Here is a 15,887-nt window from a genome sequence, read left to right on the forward strand (position 1 = left end):
TGTCAGAGTCTTTCTGCTTTTCTAAGTTGATACAGGTACATGCTGAAAATGCATATGTTACAAATGCATTATCAATTCCTGCTCTTCCATAAGAGTGTAAATGTCTCAGAAGCTGCTATGGTGCTTCATGGTCTTGCTGTCAACCAGCTTCTGCATTTGCATTGGAACTCAAATTTTAATCTGGGATTGGACAATGCAGGGGAGAGATGAGGTGGTTAGTGCATGGTGATCTCTATAGTGGCCCCTTGAACTATATGGCTGCAAAGCAGGGGCGAGAGAGTATGAAAACTTTTCAGCTATTTGCTGTATTGACATGTTTTCTACACTCTAAACATAGGAGAGAATTTCATAAAATACCAATTCCAGGTGAGTTCCAGAACTTTGCAAGCACTGATATATTCTATTCCTCTACATTTCACCAAACAACATGTCGGTTTTCTGTTACATTTATTGTTATTTTTATGTATTGAATAAACTATTTGAAAAAAGATAACTGTTCAGGAAGAAGATGTATTTGTTTTATAATGACCTGCTGGATATACGTCCCTTGAAAAACTCTTCTGTGTGATAGAAAAGTATGATAGCTTAAAACCTGCGAAGCATTAGTCTGTGTTTTAAGTTTTTGGTAGTGTTAGCTATTTACATGGCTGCTTTAGCATATACAAGCATTAATAGGATGACAGTGTGACAAGACAGTTTGACTTGTCTAATTAGGAATGATTTAGTTTTATGAATAAAAAAATATATATAAAAGAATATTTTGAAGTTAGTCACACAATGGAAGTTCAAATGGTTGCATTTTATAGGTGAGACAGTTGTTATTGTTCTGAATTTATCATTTCATGCATTGTATTGTTTCTTGCCCTTTGTTCTTAATTGATACGAATGCTGTGTTCCGGGCAATGTTAGGAAGGTCTGTTTTCATTAAATGAACTACGGTAGGCGTTATGATCTGAAATACTGAAGTCAGTGAATAGGCATTAAATACTTTGTAACAGTTGAGTAGCTTGGATGTGGTTATTCAAATATGGCTGGCAATTTTTTTCTCCTTTTGAAGAGAAAACAAAATTGTGAATATTGTAGTATATTTGGGTATATTAACAAACATGATACAGCTTTTAAGTTTAGAATCCCACATGGCGCTGCATATTCTTTTGTTTTAGTGTTCTGATAATATTAAGTCTCTCTCGTGCTTGATTTCACTTTTTGCCTAATTAGACGTGCAGCTTTGACAAATGACATTCTGCTTCTCACTGTCCAGATCTCCTGACCTTGTCATTATTACTGATGGATACATGTAGCTGCTTCAGGCAAATTAAGCAGTTGTGCATTTTACGGACTTTATGATTTTGCTACTTACTCTTTTCTTCTTCCCAGAGCAGTAAGAACTGGAGGGCAGCGGTTGACTTGTGTGGGCGACTTCTAACTGCACATGGTCAAGGCTATAAAAAAAGTGGATTACCTACTAACCATACAACAGATTCTTTACAGGTATGTTTAAAGATACACCCTTGTCACTTTTTTCCAACATTATTCACAGTGCATTTTTTAAACATGATCAAACTTTTCCTAATTGTTACCTAAAAACTGAGCTTATTAAAGCATTGTCACAAGTCACTTTTTCTGTTTGCTTATGTAAAGTAGGTCTTAATTTGAAACAAAAAATTTCTTTAAAGAAAAATTCTATCTTGATTTTATGTTTTTAAAGGTGATCACACTAGTAAAAAGGAATATGTTTTGCTCTCTTGGAAGACTCACTGTGCTAAAGTTCATGGACACTATCTAGGGTGTGAACTTTGTAGTAAGATTTCAAATGTGAGAAGTATGTGTCATGATGATAGGAACCCAAATTAGTAAATGTTCATGAAACATTATAAGGGTTTTACTGAACAAAGTGTGACAGATGACAAATCATGGTTCTGTGCTAACTAAAGCTACTGGAATTTCACCAAAATAATAACAGATTTTATTCAATAAAATTGGAAAAGCAATTGAAAATCAGATTGATAATTCTTACATGGTAACTCAGTTGAAAGACAGATGTCCTAATTTTGAAGCAGGCTAATTTTTAAACTTAATCTTCAAAATCTCGGTACCTTTACCAACAATGAAAACATCAGTCCTCTGTGGTTTGTTTTAATGATGTTATGAAAAGTATTCTGTGAAAGGGCATGTAAATATAAATCCTGATTTTTATGAGTAAGTAACATAGAAACTCTTTACTCAACTTTGTCAGAAAAACTTAAAAAGTTGAAATTGTATGTGGATGTGGCTTGTGACTGAAATGAATAACAGACCTTGTCTTTTTTTTTAAATATATTAATTTTTAGCTGTGGTTTGTGAGACTAGCACTGCTGGTAAAACTGAATCTATTCCAAAATGCAGAAATGGAATTTGAACCATTTGGAAATTTAGACCAGCCTGATCTTTATTATGAATATTACCCTCATGTATACCCTGGACGAAAAGGTAAGATACTTTATATATAAAATACTTTTTATTTTTGCCATTTTTACTAGTCCGTATAAAATAAGGCATTTGGTTTTTTTTATTCTAAAGCTTTGGTGAACTTTGGATTAGTTCTTTTTTTCCCCCAGAAGAACATGATTGACTACTATGTTGAAGTATTGTTTGTGTTATTGAGGTAGCAGTAAGGAGTAACAATAAGGGGTAAAACTATTCCATCACAATATAGGTAGGCAGTATATTTCATTATGCTGATACAGCATTGATTTGAAAAAAGAATCTTATTAATGAGTATATATCATAAAGTAGTTTAGTTCTAGGGTATTAAAATGAAAAAAAAACCTAAACTTTGATAGTTCATTTTAGCTGTGAAAGGTGATGAGAGAGTTTCTGGAAACAAAACCTATAAGCTCTTCCTTTTAAGTTCATCCAGTTATTGTCAATATGCTGTTCTTAACACTTGCATGACCATACTCATGAGCTAATGCAGGTATTATTTTCTTAGGTTTCCTGGTTTCTAGGATTTGAAAAAAAATTTAGATCCAACTTGGTAATTTTCCTTAATAAAAAAAATACTGGTTAAATGTAATATTATTTGCTTAGTAATTGAAACTAAATAAAAATCAGAAATATAGAATAATTAAGGTTGGAAAGGACCTCTAGGATCATCAAGTCCAACCATCAACCCAACACTACCATGCCTCCTAAACCATGCCCTGAAGTGCCACATAAAATGATAAAATCGTTAAGGTTGGAAAAGACCCTCAAGATAATCGAGTCCAACCGCTAACCTATCACTGCCAAGTCCACCGCTAAACCATATCCTCCAGCACCACATCTACCCTTCTTTTAAATACCTCCAGGGATGGAGGCTCAGCCACCTCCCTGGGCAGCCTGTTCCAATGCCTGACAACCCTTTCGGTGAAGAAATTTTTCCTAGTGTCCAATCTAAACCTCCCCTGAGGCAGCTTGAAGCTGTTTCCTCTTGTTCTGTCTCTGGTACTGTGCGTCCCATTGTTGAAGAGGAAAATAGACACCACCAGCCTCAATTCTTTATAAGCAGTTTATCTCAAGTTCTAAATGCACTACTTCCCACTGTTCCAAATAGCCCATATGTTAAGCAAATAGGTCTAGTACCCAGGATATTCTAGTCCTCCAGGAGTCTGGATTTGAAAAATCGCTATTTTTAAAAGCAATTTCACTCCTGTTAGGCTATTTTGAAATTGTATTTTTTTCTAAATCTGTTATTTAGAAAGAAATAACTCTCTGATGTAAGTACACTATTGAGTGATCTTACTGGTTTTTGGCTTTCATATATGAACTACAGTGTATAATAAAATGCTTGTAAAAGTTGTAGTAGGCAGCGCCACTCTCTGAAAAAAAATATAGTCTGTTTTACATGAGATGTTGCTAGCCTCAATGAGGAAAGCTAGAAAGATACAGAGATTTTCAGGTTGCTGAGGAAGGGAAGTTGGTGTCAAAGTTCAGGATCTTTTGCAGAAGATTATTACATCTGTTTAGTGATGCAAAGGATCAGCTGTAGCCCAGCAAGGCCAATGTAGACTGCGTAGAACAAGTCCCTGTGACCTTATTCAGTATCTTTCAGGCAATCATCAGCAAAAATTTCACGTTTTGCCTTGAGTATATTCAATGTACTGAGAATGAACTGTGTTATTTTTGAGAGAGGAGTTTTGGTCATCAGGTTGGATAGTTCTTTGCATCTGGTTATACTTCATCAGCTTTGCCCATGATGCAGTGCTGAGCAGGATAAGTAGTCTTCCCCAAGCCGTATGTATGTTTCCACATTTTTTTGAGTATGAAAAATAAGTTATTCTGCCTAAGAAAAGGATCCTTGCACATCATGTCAATACTTGAGGCATTTCAATCCTTGTGCCACAGAGCATACAGGTAGCAGCAGTTTTGGACAGTCTGGCCAACTGTTGCAGGCACCCATCCTGTGACTGAACTTTGGATCCACACTGTCTTTGCAGCAACCACTCAACCACTGCAGCTATTTCACACAAATTATAAAGCTATCTATGGTCAAAAGGTGAGCATAAGGACAATATTCTATTTCATGACTATATGCCTCAGTTTATTTTTAACAGTTGAACGTACCAACCGGGTCCATAACGTGATAATCTGTAAGGAAAATAACATCAAGGTTGGATGAAGGTGACCTGCTGGTTGTAGCTATCTTGTACAAATACAATGTGATTAAGAAGTATGACCAGCTATCAAACCTTTCTTATGTAGTTTTGAGGAGAGGGAGAGATGCTGTTTGCAGGGACGTAGGAGAGAGCAAGCAGTTCTCTTCTGGCTAGCATTAAACTATGCAGTGCTGGATTATGGATAAAGAAATTTTGTATACATGCATCGTTAACCAGCTAATTTAAATAATAAAATTCATATAAATCATTCATATATTTTGGTTGAAGTGTATTAGTATGAATCCACAAGCCACTGCTGTTTGGTAATTTTACATATCATTTTGTGGCGTAACAAGCATAAAAGGAAGAGTTTTGTTTCAACATTTTAATTTTGATTAATGATACGTAAATGGGGTAAGCACTTAAAAATCAATTTAAGATATAAGAGTATAGAAATAAATAGTGTACACATTAATTGTAATACATATAATATTTTCCATCGTTTCTTTGTATTCAAAATATTCATAATAAGAAATGTAAAAAATTAGAAAGCTTTCTGTGTTTTCTATGCTTGAAGTAAGGGAAGTTAACATACCTGAGCTTCTTAGAACAGTAAGTATAGTCCCTCATCCATTAATCTCTGAGAAATAGACCTCAAAGAATTTAAATTCCAAGTAAACATATGAGGAGTGAAGATCTTTTTCCATAGGCCAATACAGTCCTTTTAATTTTCCTCTGAATCTCTCCCAAGGCTTTTTCCCCTCTTGGCAATGCTGTTAAGCTCTGTTTCATCCTGATATTTTGTATGGCGTTTGCAGCCATGCTGTGCATGGATCCCGTTAGTATTGTCTTCATCATGGCAGTAAGATCTAATCTTTCCGAAATCTTCCTTTCCTGTTTTCTACAGTCTCTTTCTTCAGTCATCTTCATTACTTATAGGTGTGCACCATCGGGGGGCCGGAATCTGCTGGGATCCTTGTGTCAGCTGCTGCAACTGGTTAAGTCACTCTTCGATCATACCTGTTTGATAATGGGGCAGAGAGCAAACCATTCTCATTTTCTAGTAAAATCTTAAAATTATCCAGTTATGGATTTATTTCTTCTAAACTTATCTGTGGATAGAAGCCAAAAAGTCCAATTTTATACATAATTGTTTTGTTTTGTAATAGGTAGGTACTTGGGTCAGAAACTCTGTTCTAGATTGCTTCCTGCACACCTCTAGTGTACTCTGTGGGGTATATAAGGCTGGATTTTTGGTCATCATTCTCTTGACTAATGGATTTCAGGATTTTTATTTTTTTTAGGATTTTGTCTGTATATTTACACAGTCTGACCCACTTCTGTTCATATCGTTTGTTTCTGTATTCCTCATGATACTTCATAAAGTCTCTCGTATGATAGATCATCTAATCTGAGATATCCTTTCTGCTGGTAATGCCTATGTGTTTCTGAAAGAGTGCGAGCCAACAATTAAAATGGAACATTAAAATGCTATTTCATTCTTTTATGGGATAATTTGGTCTTTTTTTCTGCTAAATAGACCAGTAAGTTACAGAAAAGTTAATGCTACCAAAATCAGTGTTCTAAAGCTACAATAATTGACATCAATTTATTTTGCATTATAAGGGGAAAAAAAAAAACTGGGCACAAGTGAAAATAGGCCTTTTATTCCTCTGACCAGAGGTTTGTATGTATGGGGTGTTTTTTTTCCTTTCCCCTTTTCATTCTCCTTGTGATGATACAACAAAATCTGTATTCCTCTAACATGAAATCAGTCTTCTGTTGTCTGGTGGAAAGTACTTAAATAAGGAACTTATTCTTTAAAATGCAGTTGTATGTGCTCTAGATACTGACTTCATACTCTTCACCTTCCTATGAACTCTGTTAGTAATTCTAGCACAAGTTGGGGTTTTTTAAGGTATCCATATGGTCACGACTTAGTCACACTAGTGCGTGCTGCAATAGGCCAATAATTTCAGATGGATAGTGACAGTTTAACAAAATCCATATAATGTATATAAAAAATATACACATATCTGTCAAAGTAGTGTGAGTCTAGACGTCACTCAACTATTGTTTTAGCATATTTCACTAGGTCTATACTACTATTCTGACCTTACTAATATCCACTGTAGTTAGAAGTTTTAGCAAAAAATACATGAAAAAATTGATACAAAAAATAGTTGGCTTTGTGTGATTTCATTTTTTTTACATGTCCTTATTTACTCAAGCAGTGCTCTGAATTTGTTTCTTTTATTTAGTTTTGAAATTCAGATCTCCCTAAAGGAATCCTATAATACGTGGTCTAGAACTGTCATTCAAACTCATGTTGTGAACAGGTTTTCAGTCCTGATGTCTAAGGTGAAATGTAATAAATTCTTATTGTTATTGCATTTAATAAGCTTATAAAATAGCAAAAGACGTAATAGGAAACTTGTCATATGTCTGTTGATGCAGAGACACTGCACTTACTGTGAAAATACTCATGCAGTTTTTCTCTAATACCCACATAAGACATTTTACAGACATCTGGACTGTGTGTAGTGCAGAGGACTGTGTTCAGCTCCACAGTCTGCCTGCTCTCTGAAGCTTGTTCCTCCTTCTGAATGTCAGATTATACCATAAGGAAGGACAGGCATGGATTGGGGAAATCATATTCTATATGCTTTCACAGTAAACATAGTAATGCCGCTACAGTGACATCTGGCCATTTTGAGTTTACTGTCTTCCTTTCTTCTTTTCTCTCCTACTTGTCTATGCTAGTAGGAGGCAGCCTTGCTAAACCTTCCTTTTGTTTTTTCTCAGCATGGTTTTGGATGATGCTTCAGTCATTGTTATATGTGGTATTGGTTTTCTCATACGTTACCACAAATACTGTTGTGCCTGACCTTGCACTCCCCTGTCAGACTGCTTCAGTCATGCTCAGAATAGTTCTTTGTTCAAGCTCCTGTTGACAGTAAAGACATATTAAAGCCTCTAGAGGAGCTGGTTTGCCAATTCTTTTATTTACAGTACTATGTACATCTCTCTATTGTCTCTTTAAATTTGCTATCTCTTCTGTTGCTTCAGAGCTACCTTCTACATGTGAAATCAGCTAATATGACTTGAATAAATACCACTCAAGAGTTGTGGTTCCATTTGGCTTTTCAGAGTAGTCAAACTTGCAAATGTAAATTTTTCTAAAATAATATACATATTTTAGTTAAGAAATGTACGCTCTTTAAGGGCGTAGAGTGCTGCAGAAATATTTAATTGTTCCTTCTTTCCCAAGGCTATGTACTCTCATTGTAGACAGTACTAGCTTTATGTAGTATTTCTTAGGTGAGCAAGTAACTAATTTCTAAATGTGGCCTTACACAGTTATCAGTAGGTATAAGATTCATGGTGATCCCTTCGTGGTAGGTCAATTGTTGCAGGGTTTTTCTGCATTCTTTCTCTTGTTTTCTTTGCTTCAGTGCAGATGACAACTCCAGATTACTGAAAAATATCTGAAACCTTCCAAAACCAGATACATCTTAATTCAGAATATCTGTGTTCCTAGGTCACATGCCCTTAAATTGTGATGGATATGAAAACATACAATTTCAGATAAAATTTTCAAGACATTTTCTTTCAATGGTTACAAACATTTAGGCTCCTATCTCTTTTTCCATCTCTCTGGAATGAAATTCATAAACAAAAGCTTCGTAACTAGTCTGTTGAATCTGGATTTTTAAATCTACTTTTAATTGACAGTCAGTGAGACTAGGATTCATCACTCTTAAAAATCCCCTTATAAATTATAAAAATACGCTGTTGTAGAATGTCTGTGCATATAAATGCAGGGATATACATTTCTGTGTATGTATGTGTATAAAGCAGAATATATTTATGAAACTGCATTTTCTTTACTTCTCTTCTGCCCAATGAAGGAAGGCTTTGTTTATTTGGTTTCTTTTTTTACTGTCATAAGATCCCACTTTATACTTTAAGTAAACGATAATTTGCCTTACTGCTGCTTTTTGTATTTAATATTTGTTGAATAAGCTGTAGAATCAGAAAGCATTTCTGGTTACTGATTTTGCAACAAGAAAATACAAAGATAAAATGGCTAGCCATTGGAATCCTTGAATTTCTACTCTAAAGGGGTTGCAGATGAGGGCTACAGTTTGAATTTGATTGGCATGAGGTGATGTTTATGTTATGACAGTTATGAAAATGTGCAGCTGTTCATAAAGAAATAGAAATTGGAATCTGTGGTCTTTAGAAAATTCTGCCTGACCTTCCTATTTATTCCATCTGTTCCAATGCCTTTGGAGTATCCATTTTCCTTTCAGTAGATCTTTTTTCACTTTTAAGGTTTGCCTTTTGTATGCTGATAATATATACATGAATGAGAGTAATTCATGCCAAAGTGACAGCTAAAAATTGTATTCTTTGAAAAAAAAAAATCTCTACCTTATTTAAAAGTGATATCTGAGAAAAGCGTTGTCTTAAAATTAAAGCATTTTTCCATTATTATTTTTTTAATAGATAAAATTATTATGAAACCCTAAAGAGGAACAACAGAGGTCAGCTATAAAACATCAAGCTAGAAGACTTATTTAACTTAAAAATAGAATTTCAATACATAATGGTAATTGTAGGATATTGCCTTTTGTTGAAATCGTCTCAGCTTAGTTGACATGGTTTTGCTGTGTAAGAGGGCATCACTTCTTTAGAAATCCAAAGCATGAAGTAGAGGGCAAAATCCATTCTCCTGTGCTCTTAAGTAAACATTTTAATTACAGGATATGCTGCTTGTTTTAAGTATTTCCTTGACATATGTTGCCTTGTTAAATTCGGTACTAAGTGAAATATAATAGAGGACATGGGTTTGACTCCAAATAGTATTGCAAAAGGCAGTACATGCCACAATCCATTTTACTTTATATAAAATTCTCCTATCCCTAGTGGGATATCACAGGTGTGTGTATATATATATATATATATGCCCACTTGTATAGGAGCCTATTACAAAGAAATATGTGTTACACTGTGTGCCTTAAATATGTGGCCTAACAGTAAGCAAGTAGGTGAAACCTTTCAGACAATATAATGTCATTCTTAACTTGACAAGCACGTGTATTTCTGTTACAACTTAGTGTTAATGTAGTCAATCTTATTTTCTTGTTTTGTTTTTTCCCCAATTTAACTGTGTTTGAGGCAAGTATATTTTTTTCCCTGCTGTTAATCTGCTTTTTAATTAAATTTAGTACTCTGAATTCTACAATCTGCCTTTCAGACCTTCGTAACACTATTATTAATCTACTAAAGTCATCAACAAATGTCATTTACCTCTTCCCAATTGTTTGTGTATTACATTAGCCAATGTAAAATGGAAATTACAGTGTTTTCTAAAGTCTCAGGCATGTCTTTTTTAGGCCTCAGCTCTTTTTTGTTTATCACCATCTTCATATTAAAATGTTCGGGAATACTTATCAGAAGGCTCAACGTCTGTGTCTTAGAAGACAGAGTGGAAGCTGTGTTATTGTAGATTTGTGTGCAGTTTCTATTTTTTGTCATGTATATTAACAGCAGGAATGGGCCTTACCGCACTGTTATTCTTTCAGCAGGAAAAGGCTGAATGACGAGCCTTTGATGCAACATGATATGGTGACATCATAGAGCGACAAATCCATGTCCTGTTGTTTAGACCGAAGTTCTTAGTGAGATCAGAGTTAACTGTTCCAAGTCAGCACTTTCTGTGATTCTCTTATTTTTTGTTTTTTACATTCTTATCAGTGAACTGATGTAGCTTTGATGAAGCTTCACAAGAGTCATATTACAGTTTGCCTTTACCTTTTTCATCTCGTGTTCTCCCCGTGAAGCTTTGCTGGCCTGCATTTCAAACCCATTATGCTCACAATGTTCTCTTCCACCATGCTGTGCCCACAGGTCACCTTCCTCAGTCCTGTGAGAGCAAAGGTTCATAACCATCCACCCTGTAAAAAAGATGATTAGTAATATGGTGTTGCTTCTGTCAGGCTCTTTCTTGACATTTTTGTTTCAGACAAATTCAAAGATGATTGTTCCATTTTCTTGGATTAAGAAAATTGTAGATTCAGATTTTGGATGGTGGAGACAATACCATAATAGAGAACTCGGGGCAGGGAGAGTGTTGTCAGTTTTTGCACAACTGTTTACCAGGAGTTACAGAATTATTTTGTTGAACATACCTCTTCACGTGCATTTCCTACTACTGCCATGTATTTCTTCCTGAGAAGTGCTAATCTGATTTGACCTGAAGTTACAAAATACTGTTTACATGGAGTGGTAAGATAGCCTTGCCAGTGGTAAAATCTCATTTCTTTTTTCTTTTCTCCAGTTACCGCACTTGTGAGAGCACACAGAGTTTTGTGGTTTCTTAGCCCCCCGCTGCCCCCCTCTCCCCCACAAAAAAAAAAAAAAAGAATTTTCAATTCAGAAGCATTACAAGGAAACTGAGGAAGAGGGCAGAAACAGCTGGTGTTTCTGAGATGTTAAAGTTATCAGCCTGTTTTAATAAGCAGTAAATAATAGAAATTCACTGGATGGATTTGCTGGATGCTTACAATAAAATTTCTTGAAGGATTTTAGTTATGTCGTGAGTTTCAAAAAGAAAGAGAAGAAACAGGTGCTAGAGTTTCAGATCCTCCTGTGTGAAATAGTAATACGAATTCCGGTTTGAAAAGTAATTACCCTGACTACACTTACACTGTCAGCCAGCTTCCTTCTGGTTTTGTCCAAGAGATCTGTCATCACACTTGACATACCTACCGAGGATCACACCGGAATGCTTTTCGGTTGCATGCTATGAAGGAAATACTAAGTGGTTGAGAAATCATATATTAATAAGGTATGTTTCAAAGTAATACAGTTTTGAATGCCTATTGCAACTGAGGTCTTAGTTGTGATAGGAAATAAATCAGATTCATATGGAGTCTAAGTTGGCCTGGAGTCGCATTCATCATTCTGACATCCTCTGACACCACTTCTGATCATGTAGATTGGTAATGGGTTGTTCCTTCCCCTCAAATGGATCATAATAATGTGGCTTCATTGAACAATATATAAGATCAATACTTTACAAAATATGCAATCCCAAGAAGTGTTTTACAAAACATTATATGAATTTTATAAAAATGGATGACGTGAGACATTTCATCTGCACTCCATTAAATACCCATCTGTCTGTATGTTGAGCTGTTCTGTGACCAATTCAGATGTTCTGTATGAGTATTTATTGAGTTGACCTTTTGCTGCATTTTACAAGAGAATGTAGTGATACAAACTTGTTCAGAGTTGAAAAATGCTAGAACACAGTCATTAACCAAAAATGTTGCTAAAACTTTAGATTCCTTTTGTTTTATATGTCAAAGCTTTACTGATGAACAAAACTTTCTTCTTTTACCTTTGCTTCACAAATCCTATTGAGTGCAGCAGTAGGTGCTTGGTTCATGTACTAGCAGTAAATGAAGACTACTTTCTCCAAAAGAACAGTACTAGAATAGCTGCTTTTAGGCACTGCTTTTTTTTTTTGGCAGGATTACCATTGGATGGTGGAGTTAGAACTTGGTCACTGGAGGGGTGGTAGACATGGAACCAGCTGCAGATCACATTTGCTTCCATAGGTTTGCAGTGCAGCTTCTTAAGTTTGCAGCTTGTCTACAAAGCAGGTTTTCTGTGGTGTTCTGGCGTGGAATATGCCCTTAAATTATTTTCACCTTCCTTTTCATTGTTTTTCACCCTCAACACTCTGACTGTGTGTCTTCACGTGTGTCGTGCTAGGTACTAGTCAGGATACATACATGAAATATTTCACATCTTTGTTACTGGTTGAATAAACTTTTACACTTCTCAACAGAATTTCAAGGCAGTTTTGTTTTCTTAATCTCTATTCCACATATGATGATGCATAAAACTCATGTGTACATCCATTATGGGAACACAGCAGTCACGGAAGCCATGGGCAATAGTTAGCATTGCCAAAAGAGAGTTTATGTAGATATAAGTGGGTTACTCTGAAGGTCATAATTAGTGAGTTCTGTGATTAAAATTTTGTCAGCCTTTAAAAAAATGTAGTGATTCATTTTATGTAGCATTTAACTCTTTGACGTGTGAGCCTGTCAAGAACATAGGCAAAAATCTTTCTAAAAAACTCCTGAGTTCTATTTTTGAGAAAAGATGAGGCAGGAGGTGACTTGACAGGGAAATCCCTTTAGATGTCCAAAGTAAGCAAATATATTATATTAAAATATTAGAACTGTAGCACGGTAATTTACAATGCCTATTTCCCCATTATGCTAGCTCTGATTTGTTTTTAATAATAGCATTTAGTGTATGTTCAGTATTACTGTCTGTGTATCAGGATATGTAGTTAACTGAAAGCAAGATGTTACACACACTAGGATTCCCTAAAGCTCCTGAAACTGCCCTTGAAGTCAGCCAGGATGCTCATAAACTTAGAGGATTGGGTCTTTGGTAAATATCATAATAATAGTAAAAAATACAGAAGTAAACTAATAGGAAAAGGAAGAAATTTCTCTCCCCAAATATTGTTTAAAATTCTTTCCCTATTATTTGATTTTTTTTCAATAAAGTGGAAAATACACAAAATACACCATCTTTATGAAGAGTAAATCTCACTGTATAGAGTCCTTTAGTAACTCTGTGGAAGAGCTAACACTGATGAAGGAAAACTGGGACTAAAAGTCATATTTAGAGCAATGGAACAGTCTCAGCATAATGGACTGAGACCTTTACACAAACCTATGTTTGTGTAACCTACTAACCTATGAATAGTAACAGAAGAAAGAAACAAAGCATTTTGTAATGTATTTTAATTTCATGGAGGAGTTGATGTATTTTTAGATTTAGTGTCTTTTATAGTGTTATTATTTTTGTTCTTCATTGTACCTTTTTTTAATGAGGGTTAATAAAAAAACCTATTTTTCTTAACCTAAAAACTATTACCTAAAAATAGGTATGTTTCCTATATTTTAATATAAAATTTTTAGTTTGTATTTCTTTTGAATTATGTTGGTTTTCTGTTCTCCCCTCCCCGTAATATAGGGGCCCTTCATATCAACTTTCTGTTTATTTGGAAAAGGATTACATAGAAGTGGTTTTGCATGCCCTAGTTATAGAATTTTTTTCACAAGCATGCTTTTGCAGCCAGTAATTTCATATTTCTTCTGCATTGATTGTAAAATGCACATAATTATTAAATGTTAGGAGTAATGTTGTAGCTGCAACTTGAGTAAAATTCCATTTTGTATAATCCTTCGTTTTAATTAGTTTATTAAAATCTTTAATGAGACATTGTACTTCTATGCACAACTTGTTGTTTGAAATTTGACTTAGGTGTACCTTTTTCTTGCCTTCTTGATTATGATTACTTATGTGTTTACCTATTTAAAACATTTTACAGTACATTATGTGTTATAGCTGAGAAAGTTCACTATATTCTCATCTTTCATATCTTTCATCAGGAGAAGAAAAAGATACGAAGGTAAAATGGACTTTGTGTTATATACACTAGCGAGAAATACCTTGCATAATGTAGGCAAATCACAAACTGATCATTATAGCAAACACATTTAATAAAATTAATTATGTTTCTAGGTTCCATGGTTCCTTTCTCCATGCGGATTTTACATGCCGAACTTCCTCAGTACCTAGGTAGTCCTCAGGAATCACTTGACAGACTGCATAGTATGAAGATAATCTGCGCCAAGGTAACAGCTTCTCTATGCTCTAACATTCTTAATGCTTAAGAAAAATATTTTACTGTCCTTATAAAGAACATCACGTTTCAATTATGACATTTTTTTGCTCTATCTTGATACATACAAGGAACTCACTAAAAGAAGTAAAGTGCCTCTTCCATTTTAGGATACATTCTCCTCTCCTGTGTGGTAGCTCTGACTCAAATTAGTAGAACAGTGGACAACATAACTCTCTTGCTTTCATGCTTTTGCCAGAGACACGGAGGACAGTCAGCAGATATGTTTAAGGGCAAGTAGGAGAGCTTTCTTGTCTCGCTCAGCTGTGTCCAGCTAGCTCAAAACACAGTTGTTAATTATCTTGATCCTTCAAAAATAGTCTTGATCCTTCAGAAATAGTCTGGATAGCTGGTTTTGGAAACAATGGTCATTTGGGAATATAAATGCAACCTGCTGAGTTTGGTTTGTTTTGTCTTGTTAAGTCAAGTGCTATAAAACAAAATTATGGTCTGAAATATAACATGGGACTTGTCGGTGCTGAAATTGGAGTGATGCTCTCAACTGGTGTTGCGAGCACTAACCTTATCCACTAAATCCAACACCCAGACTGTTAAGCATTCATCCTTAAATGTTTTTTACAGAAATCTTTCCAAAGCAGTCTAATGCAACAGTGACTATGAATGTTCCAATGTAGTAAACTCTAGAAGAAATGCAGCATTATTCTTTTATCCATTACGTTTGAAAGATCAAAACTGTATATAAAATAAATACATGTGATTAATTTTTATTTTCAGTATTCCTTGAAAGTTTCCTTTATTTACACCCAAAAATAACTTGGATAAAAGAAGTGAAAGGATTTGATAATTGCCATTTGTATAGCTATAATGGCCTTATTTATATAAAATTAACTTGCTTCTAGCAGAGTAGTGACTAGGATAACCAAATGTTTAGAGTGAAAAAAACAGTTCTTTGTATTATGAGAGAAAAAGATGAAAGGCTTAGTTAATAAGAGATGAATGTGGCATTTCTTAAGGAGTTGGAAAGAACTGATTTGGAAACATTTGAGAGATACACCTGATTTGGCCAAGAAGTGCTACTTTTTAGCACTTCACAAGTGCTGTTACGTGTTATGATCATCTTATCTAACAATATTACTGGCAGACTGGTCTTTGCAGCCTTTTTTTTAATAAATAGTCCTCAATTTGAATTAATTTTTTTCTTCTAGGAAATGTCATATCCCTCTGTTGCAGAGTTTCAGTGCTTCTACTGACATTTGCCTACCCCAGTCTGCAGCAGATGAGCTGTTTCATATCTTGGTTTTATGTGATATAGTATTAAGTGCTGCATTGTCTCCCTTTGGTCATGAAGGTGCCACTAGATTCCAAAAACTGAACTGGTTCCTAAGTTCCTTTATCTTGTAACGGAGAGAGAAAATTGTATGGATGTGGAGGAGGAAGTGACTGCTGAGCAGGGCATCAGCCATCTGGCTATGTTTATCAAAATGGCCATGTCTCAGTTACAGTGTGATCAGCCATGATACTCCACA

The 15,887-nt window shown here is 35.0% G+C and overlaps 1 protein-coding gene across 2 annotated transcripts in view; it reads left to right on the plus strand.

Moving 5' to 3' along the window:
* TRAPPC12 (trafficking protein particle complex subunit 12) overlaps positions 1-15,887 on the plus strand; it is a 54,658-nt gene that overhangs the window by 14,476 nt on the left and 24,295 nt on the right. For both annotated transcript variants that reach the window (XM_064447983.1, XM_064447982.1), the window contains exons 4-6: positions 1,378-1,491; positions 2,331-2,469; positions 14,241-14,353. In XM_064447983.1, coding sequence (XP_064304053.1) covers positions 1,378-1,491; positions 2,331-2,469; positions 14,241-14,353 — 366 coding nt within the window. The remainder of the gene's footprint in view (positions 1-1,377; positions 1,492-2,330; positions 2,470-14,240; positions 14,354-15,887) is intronic.

The sequence above is a fragment of the Phalacrocorax carbo genome, chromosome 3 (assembly GCF_963921805.1).
Source record: "Phalacrocorax carbo chromosome 3, bPhaCar2.1, whole genome shotgun sequence".
Taxonomy (NCBI): Eukaryota; Metazoa; Chordata; class Aves; order Suliformes; family Phalacrocoracidae; genus Phalacrocorax; species Phalacrocorax carbo.